A 10000-nucleotide genomic window follows, 5' to 3' on the forward strand; every position below is an offset into this window, starting at 1 on the left:
CTTTTTTTTGTGGGACGCTAGTGTGAATATAAGTGTGCATGGTTGTCTGTCGTTAGTCTGCCTTTTGCCCACAGTCAACTTGGAATAGAATTCAGATTCCCTGCAACCCTGAATATAAGTAATTGGAAATGGCTGAATGGATTATACTGCATATTTTATTGCATATAATGTTGATATACTACTTAATTGAATCGGGGTGGACGGATGAAGCAAAAAACAAACTCAACATCTCAGTTACCACGCTAAACCATTAAAATGTTATAGTTTTCTGTTTATGAAATGTGATTTTTTTATTCCCCCCCCCCCTCGGTTTCAAAAGTCCTCCCAGGCATTGATATCGTACTTTGAAAGTTCAACAAGAAAAACTTTTGATTAAAGTGTGTGTTTATTGGGATTCAAGCAGTAATGTTTTCAGACATTCTTCACATAAACCACTTTATATATTTTTGTAAAAACATTTCACCGAATAAAGAAAAAATATGTTTGAATATAAAGCTATCCCACTGATCAGTAAAATCACGCTCTTGAACTTGTCATAGGAAAATAATTCCCAAGGTTTTTATGAATGAATGAATGAATGAATGAATGAATGAATGAATGAATGAATGAATGAATGAATTTCATTACCATAAATACAACATCCTTTTCAACAAATCAATGAATAAACTGAAATGCATTGTGTAGGTGAAACACATCACTTTCTTGTCGGAGGTAATACCGCATAATTGTGCCGCATAATTTCCGCATGTTTCATTATACTGCACATTTGAACGCAATCATACCAAGGCTCTTATCAAACTCTGATGTATTCTTATTTCCAAATGTAGAGCTAGAAATAACCTGTTTCTGGATCAAATTGTCACCTTCACTTACCATTTAAAACAGGGGTGTCCAAACTACAGCCCGGGGGCCATTTGTGGCCCACCGTCCATTTTTTTAGTGGCCCGCGACTTATGCTAAAAAAGGCATTTGACTCAGTTCAAATAAAATAAAAACAAAACTGTTTGGAGATGGTCAAAGTAAGAAGGGAGGGTGTAAAAAAACACAGGTACTATTAAAGGTTATTTTAGTTAACTAAAACTAACGAAATAAACTAAAATTCAAAAAAACAATTTCGTTGACGAAGTAAAATAAAAACAAAAATTATTGTTAAAAAACGAAAACTAGCCTAACTAAAATTACATTTTATGTTTACAAAACTGACTAAAACTATAATTATAGCAAAAATGCCCTTCGTTTTAGTCTTTGTTGTGATTTTTTGTAGATTTGTTTTAATATCAACTGGAATAATGACGTTTGAAAGTATGTCACACAGAAGTGACATCATCTAGCAACAGCCAATAGAAAAGCACCTTCAGATGACGTCACTCCCATGCTGGTTTTTTAAATATTGCGCACAAGTAATACACATTTAAAAAAAAAAATAATACTTCTACTGAAACTAACTAAAACTAAAATAAAACTAAGCATTTATTAAAGAACTAAAACTAATAAAAACTAACAGAACCAGCCTGAAAACTAATAAAAATTAACTAAAATTAAAAATTCCAAAACTATAATAACCTTAGTGCCATATTACAAATAAAATGGTTTATATACTGTAGCATTTTTCTAAATATGCAAAAGCACAAATAAATTATTTGTACAATTTTTAGGACTAAACACAGTTTCTCTTCATAACATTATGTGGCCCTTGTGTCCTTCTGACTTTCTGGATGTGGCCCTCAAATGAAAGAATTTGGACACCCCTGATTTAAAAATTAGCCAGGAAGCATTTTGACTAACATTTTAAAAGTGTGGAGGAAAAAAAATGGGAACGTTAAATTGTAAAAACAAGAACACACTCAATCGTAAAATGTAATGACAGTTGTCACAAATGGAGCTCACGAATCTCACTTTTTGGCATATCATATCAGTTGTTCACAGAGCGTGAAAAGAAATTAACTTCTGTGAATAATAAAGTCTATAAAAGAGAGAAAAATAGTCAAAAACTCAACTTTTGTGTGACTACAGAGACACGTTGCTCCGAAAAAGTCTGGTAGAATCCCAAATATTGATACTTGGGGGCATTTGACTTTATAGTGTTCGATGCATATTGCATTTACTTGAGCTACTGCATTGCTATCTGGTTCTTTATATTCATATACAGTAGGTCTAGCAGTGTAAACAACTAGTACAACTACAATCTGCCATACTCGGTACAGAACACAAATCACTGCTATGTCATATCAATCTGTCATGCTCATCACACTGCTTAATACCCCCTTAATTCTTAACATTTTACCTTACAGAACACAGCCAACAGTGTTTGTGAATATTCATGAAATGTAACGTTTTTGACAGAGAAGGAAATGGCAAGCATATCAGCCTGACTTATTCCACAAATGCTGAAATGAATCCATAGATAAGCTCTGACACATTTGAATAAGTCATCAGGATGGTTAGTTTGCAAATCCACTCATAGCTTGAAGCATTTGACAAGCTAATGAGTGCAATCTGTTTGGCTGTTCAAGGTGTTTTCGCCACTATTTACATGACTTGATATGGTGTACATATGCACTATTGCAGTCTTTAATATGTTTTAGTATATTCTGCATGAGCTTGTTGCTAGTATGTGATGCATGCTCAACATCACAAAAAAAAAAAAACACACAAAAAAAAAAAAAAACACAAGAACCTTTACTCTGTAGTTCCGTTTCTCAAGGCAAGAATTTGGCTGACATTTGCATTTGAGTTGGTGATCACTGATGCATGATAACCTCGAGGGTCATTGCCAAAGCCTAACCAAGAGCGAATTTGCTGCTTTGACCTACATTTCATGTTTTATTCATGAATTCTATATATTTTAAGTTTAAAAGAAAAAGTGCATTTAATACTTCAAAACTTCATCTTCATAAGATCACAACCTATTGGAATGTTAATATTCACTTTCATTTATAGATGCAGTAGATACATTTGCATTCAAAATACGGGCACAACAGGCAGGTAATATCGAACTAACAAGCGTGTGATATTAGATTATTATATTCTATGCAATGTTATATATAGAAACAGTCAATACAGTCCAGAGCAATCCGCTTTGTGAGTCAATTTATGAGATTCTCCGATTTTGACTTAGCATACATTAGGGCCTATTCACTAAAGGTTTGCGTCGCCTTTGCACCGCGCGAACCGGCAAAAATGGAGCAATCTGCGAGCGCCTAATTCACTAAACACGCGCAGATGAGGAAATCCGTCACTAAGTGCACTGCCGAACAGATTGCGTCACGGTGCGCCGGTGTTATTTGCGCGTATGTAAATTAGGTAATTTGCATACATTTGACGCAAGATATGCCCACCCCAATGCAAATGAGAATCATTGATATGCAGCGTCTAATTCACTAACGCCAGCGCAAATAGCCACATCGAGTTTGCAAATAACGTTTTTGGAAAGCATGTATTAACCTGACGCAACCTTGATCCCTGGATCATGGCAGCAGTGCGTGCCATTTGCAGCACAACATCCACGGCAGATCACGCAGAGAGGAGAGAGAGAGCGGGGGAAATATTTCCGTGTTAGGTTAGGACACATCATGTAACCCGGGCTCATCGGAAATGGCAAGGAGGCATTTTATGTTCATTTTTACGTGCCAGATGCATACTGTACGCCCACGCCAACCTCTGAAAATATATTTTTGAAACACGATCGCAGCAATAATTTATACTTTATGAATGTATGACGTCATTGTCGTCCTCTCTGCTCTGTACAGCTTAATGGCACTCTAAACGTTTATCTCGGTCCAACCTCGCTTTCTGATAATGTCATCTTTCTCGCAACTGTTACTATAACAACCATGTTCTTGGTGCAAATCCATTGCCATGTGTGGTAAATCAGGTGCAAATTTGCTCCTAGCTGTCAGTTTTGTGGCCGTGTTTGCGCCGGTATATGATTAGAGCAATATCCTTAGTGAATAGGTGGGTAACTGGGCGCAGACTATGTGTGCAGTTGTGGTGCAATATTTCACGCTATTACCGGACGCAGCGCATTCTTAGTGAATATGCCCCATAGTTTGGGGTCCTGAAGTAATTTGTTTGGGTTTGGTTTGCTGCCAAGTCTTCAAACTTGTAATGGCCACATATCTGAATAGAAGACGTTATATGGCAGTGCGCTGTAGCTGTCGGGCTAAGTGACGTGCCTGCATAGCAGCCACATTATCAAAGGCAATGCATAGACATTGAAAATAAGTCATATATTGCTCATTTCTCAGTAGGGATGTAACAATGACCCTTCCTGTATGTATTAATACATAGAGCATCACAAATTTTCATTGGCCAATGTAAAGATAAAGAAAACACATTTGTTTATCAAATGGATTTCAGGCGGCTAATATCACTGTGGTCGTAAAATGTAATACTTATGACTTAAGTCCAAATGCCCCACTAACCTTTTGCCTTTGATAGTTTTAAATGTGCCTCACGTTAGGTGTCTGCTCAGTCAAGCAGTCAAAACAGGAAGGAGAATCCGAAAAACAATAAAACAGACACAGAACGAGTGAAAGGCAGCTTAAATTTAAAAAATGTTTCATTAAACATGTTGAAAGATTATTTTTTTTGTCTAGCTAGCTTAAAGGCATGTTTACATGAGTGAGAATGGCAACACTTATTAAGAAATCAAAGTAAATGTAGGAGGATCACAGATTGCCAAACCACAGTAAATACAATTTTAATTAGAGTTCATTATTGCCTGTTTGGCAGGATAACTTGTCTTTTTTTGCATGATTCATACTTCAGACTTGTATTTGTGTTTTGAATCCTCAAGCCGTCTGAAGTTCTTCTCGCATAATATTCCTTTATAGCTCCAAACACTAATTTAAAGCCCTGAATTAAAAATTCCAGCATAGCCAAGCCATATAACTTTATTATGGCCTTAATGCTTTAACGCACGGTAGTAAAAGAAAAGTTACTTGGCGACCATTTTAATGCCCCCTTTCATTTAATTACAAAATAGAAATTGGTCAACAGAATTATTCGGATAGTGTTCATCGTAATTTTAAATTTGAGAATTTTTGCAGTGATGACTTTATTTAGGACATCTATGGTGTAAGATGGGGGAAAAAAAGTGAGCAGTTACATTGGGTTGATGAATCAAGATTGATTTACAAGATGAGCATGACTCAATTGTGCTTTAATTGTTCTCCTTTTGTTTATTTCATCTTTTTGCACTTGCAAGGCAATACAAGGCTAGGCAACTTTATTTATATTGCACATTTAATACGTTATTTTTGTCTTTTTAAACATGAGCAAATTGAAGGCGGCAAACTGAGGCTCAACACAATCCCCACTGTGTATTGTGTGCAAACCTTAACTCCATTTATCTCCAAACATAATATATTTATCCATTTTCCCACTGTCAAGGATTTCCAGCTTTTCTGAAAATCTTTTATCCACCCTCAAGAAATAAGTGATGTGAATAAAACACACATCCTTCAAAATGTGCTGACCTGTTCCAATGCAAGGAAAGCCGCTCTCGGAGCTATGTTATGTGATGGAGCTGAGCAGCCAAACGCTATTCGCTGCATGTATGAGACAGCACATCTCCAATTTAAAGCAACCTCTCTTTCTCCATCTAACTTAAAAGTCCTTTATTCCCCTCGCTTTCATTCCCCCGCCATGATGTCTCTCAACGTCTCTTCAAACCTTTGCATACATTTGTAGCACTGGCACACTTCACTTTAGGATGAGTCGAGTTTTCACAGCACAGACCTTGCTTGCTTACTTTCTCAAAGTTGCCAGATACTTTAAAAAGAAAAGCAAGTGACGGAGGCTAATAAAGTTTGATTGAGACTGGCAGGTCACTCTTGGTATCCTAATTGGCCCACTTAATAGCCTGGGAGCCAAGCAGTAGGTGGTGGTGGGTGGAGGTCACTTCTCACCTGCTTGTGTGTTTGTCCAATGTTTAACAAAATGCAAACTTGTGATTTATTTTTTGATGCTAAAATCCTAAACCTAGCAAAATACTTTAATTGCTCGTGATGTCCCATTTCACCGTGCACCAACGAAATAAAACAAACAATCATGTAAGGGCTGTTAAAAATCATGAAGAAGCATTCAGAACAATTACAAACACAATTTTATGTATTATGTGCACCAACACTTGCTCACCATCTCTCTGCTTTACTTTTAGTTTGTTCCATGCTTGTATTACAGTATAAATCTGTTGAGCAAGGTTCTAGAGATGTGCATTTTATTTCCTGAAAGCATGACTGTGGATGTTGTGATAATCAACAACTTCTCAGTCGTGTTGTTTGCTTGCTATGGTGTGCAAATGATGGATATAATTGACATTGACTAGAAGAATCTAAGGTTTGAAAGACAGATTATTTAATTGGGTGCATTCTCTGAATTGTGAGCCTGTTTGCATGATTAAGTAGATGGTGTCTTTTGAGTGTCTTTTACCACACTGGAACTCGCCCTGACATATATGTGTTATGATTACTTAACTACATCACTCCCAGCCATTTTCAGTGATGTAACCCATTCGCTCCTGGCTGTTTTTGCAAGGCCCACAATATATTTTGTTCTATTGCTATAAAAACATGGAACCTACCAAAAGAAAGGTTAGCGTCTCTTCTTTCATCAGGCAAACAATGTACATTTGTATCTGTTTCCATTCTGCAGCAATTAGCATTAAATATAGCTAAGTTAAATCAATATTCACATTCCTGGTGAAAACATGGACAAAAAGAGCTTATTGCAACATGGCCCTGGCTGATCTCTTATACTATGCTGCCATCTGCTGGCCGTTTTTTGTAATAACTAGAATTGCTTTAAGTCACCCCTTTACGTAACAAGCTGCATCAAAGCCTTCTGTATGCTCTTGCATTAAAAAAAAAAAAAAAAAAACTTCTCTATGCTCTTGCATAATAAAACAAAAAATGTGTAAATGCATTTTGGGAGTGAAGGACAAAGTATTAAAAAACATGTTTACACCTTTTTGGGTTCGAATGAGTTAATGTGAAGAGGAAGTGACAATTGACAATTGTGATTGGCTGGCAACCACTCCAGGGTGTCCCCAGCCTACTGCCCAGAGCCGGCTGAGATAGGCTCCAGCACCCCCCGCGACCCTCGTGCGGAATAAGCGGTCAAGAAAATGGATGGATGGATGGAAGATCTTATTAGATCATACTCAATGCGCCCACCAACTGCACACAATGTATGAGCATCTTTAAGGCCGAGTGAATATTTTTCTGCGCATTGTGGTTCAGATTTCACATTTTTTCAAGGGTCACCGAAGCTAAACCCTCACGCTTAAATGCTTGTGTCGGAAGCTTTACATGGGAATCATCCACATGGTACATTATGTACGCTTGAAACGTTGTTCAATCTTTGACTCCGAGCCCATTTTCTTTTCCGCTTTCTTAGGCTCAGAAACGGTGGAGGTCCAGTGTCAGAGGTTTGAGGTGAAGAGTGCCGATGGAGAGAGAGTTCTGTTCTCTGCAGATGAAGAGGAGATCAGCATCGGCACTGAGAAACTCAGAGTGACAGGTGATCGCATCCTTCAAGCTGGAATGTCTCCGTTGTTCTTTTTATCAGCAGCACATAAATACACAAAATGCACACATGCCAAGGTAATCTATTCAAATACAAATTAAACTTTCATCCACATGCTGATCCTGATAATTGGAGAGCGATTAGCTCCATTAGAAGTGAGTGTCCTATCCAGAAAGAAATGCAATTACAAGAACACTTAAACACAAAGACACAAAGAATGTTTTAGTCTTTTATTGACCTAAAATATGTCTCTTGTTATGCTTCACAGGGTCAGAAGGAGTTGTGTTTAGCCATTCCGTGCAGACGTCACACGTGAGAGCAGAACCCTTCCAGGATTTAAAGTAAGTACTTTGTTGTATATAAGCCAAAAGACGTATATATGATCAGTGATGCCGAATTTGCTTTTCAAAGTAACTAGTAGTCTAACGCCTTACTTTATTCTACAAAGTAGTCTGATTAAAGTTACTGTCCAGAGATTCAATGCGTTACTCCACATTTTCATGAAGAAGGCAAAATATCTCACTGTTGTAACAGCCACAAACTGCCGCCGCTAACTACGAAGATGAAGCGGAAGTCATTGATCACCACACTGAATTCAGCCATGGTCTGGTCGTGAATGCTTTGCAGATTCAAAACAAAAGTGATGATACTTTTACTAGTAGTTTTATTAACCAACAGGCACACAATGCAACAAAAAAAACTGTACTGTATTTTCCGCACTATAAGGCGCACCTAAAAGCCTTCATTTTTTTCAAAAGCTGACCATGCGCCTTATATATGGATCAATATTGAGCCGCAACAGGTCTCGCTGTCAAGACGCTATCATGACCCTGCACGATCGGTGCATGCGCAGAAGATCCCGCCATCTTGGTTCGCGAACTAATACAAATACTTTAGCTCAGAAAAATAATAAAACAGCTGTTTATTCATTTTGGGAGTGAATGGAGTTGTCAGAAAGCTGGTTTGTAATCTATTCGTAAAGTTTGACTGACCTATCTGACTGTTTTGTTGACATTCCCTTTAGCGCAGCACCATCTAATGGATGCATAACGTAACCCCAGCCTTTACTGTAGCGCCTTATATATGAAAAAAGTTTTAAAATGTCATTCATTGAATGTGCGCCTTATAATCCAGTGCGCCTTATATATGGAAAAAGTTTTGCAATTGTCATTCATTGGAGGTGCGGCTTATAATCCAGTGCGCCTTATATATGGAAAAAGTTTTGCAATTGTCATTCATTGGAGGTGCGGCTTATAATCCAGTGCGCCTACATATGGAAAAAGTTTTAAAATTGTCATTCATTGAAGGTGCGGCTTATAATGTGGTGCACCTTATAGTGCGGAAAATACGGTACATTATGGACCATAAAAGTGGTAAAAAATAATTTATTTCCATCCTCAACTGGTCCGTGAAGCATTATGGGATGAGGTCGTCTCCACCCTCTCGCCAGGGGGAGTGACGTCAGACAAGTCACGTTTTCAGCATGCACGAGTCGACTCAAGTGTACACACTGGAATAGTGGAACAAACAATAGAGGAATTAAGGGGATTTTCATTTTCAACCTGGATAGATTTTTATTTTTTGTTTTATAAAAAGTATTTATGTTACAAGAAGTCACGAGAGACTGCCTATTTTGTTTTTCATAAGAAAAAAACTATTTTCATGTTAAAAATGTACTTTCAATAAAGTATTTGGAACTCTGTTTCTACCGCATTATTTTTATGTTATGATGGTGTTATCGGCAGCTGCTGAAAGTAACTAAAAAAGTCACTTTTAATCTAACTTAGTTACTTTTAAAATCAAGTAATCAGTAACGCAATTTAGTTACTTTTAAAACGAAGTAATCAGTAAAGTAACTAAGTTACTTTTTCAAGGTAACTGTGGCAACACTGTCTATGATAGACTGGTCACTCTCCTGCAACCCTGCAATGTATACCTCATCTTTTGTCATTGATTTTCAATGTGTGCACCCCATTAAAACATGTTCATGTTCCTCCGCTAACAAGCTACTGTACTCATAACTTTCTCTCTAAGTAGGCCACAAAGACATTTCATTCTATTCATTTTAATTGACTCGCCATTGTATTCCTTCCCTTTTGTCCATAGTACAGTGTGGAATGATAATTTTGTTTCACTGATGTCATGACCAAATCTTTTTGGTTACTGAAAAAAGCAAAATACAGTATTACAAAAAGAAAAAGAAAAAAAAAACACACACACATAAAATATACTTATGGAAAGTATTTCAACAAGTTTTTTCTATGAAAAAATGTGGATTTTCATGGATGCAAATTATCCAATCTGACTCTGACAACAGTGATACTGTATTTAGTGGCGGGACAAGCAATCACATTACAGTATATTAAATCAATCCGCACAATTAAATTAAATTGGAAGCGTAAAAGAGACCACAAGTCCCAAGCCAGATAACAAGCTCGGTTGTGAGCGAATGCTGCTCACAACGCTCAAT

The 10000-nt window shown here is 37.2% G+C and overlaps 1 protein-coding gene across 5 annotated transcripts in view; it reads left to right on the plus strand.

Moving 5' to 3' along the window:
* sgcz (sarcoglycan zeta) overlaps positions 1-10000 on the plus strand; it is a 273737-nt gene that overhangs the window by 229652 nt on the left and 34085 nt on the right. For all 5 annotated transcript variants that reach the window (XM_077525222.1, XM_077525226.1, XM_077525223.1 and 2 more), the window contains exons 5-6: positions 7402-7524; positions 7799-7871. In XM_077525222.1, coding sequence (XP_077381348.1) covers positions 7402-7524; positions 7799-7871 — 196 coding nt within the window. The remainder of the gene's footprint in view (positions 1-7401; positions 7525-7798; positions 7872-10000) is intronic.

Source organism: Festucalex cinctus, chromosome 6, assembly GCF_051991245.1.
Source record: "Festucalex cinctus isolate MCC-2025b chromosome 6, RoL_Fcin_1.0, whole genome shotgun sequence".
NCBI lineage: Eukaryota > Metazoa > Chordata > Actinopteri > Syngnathiformes > Syngnathidae > Festucalex > Festucalex cinctus.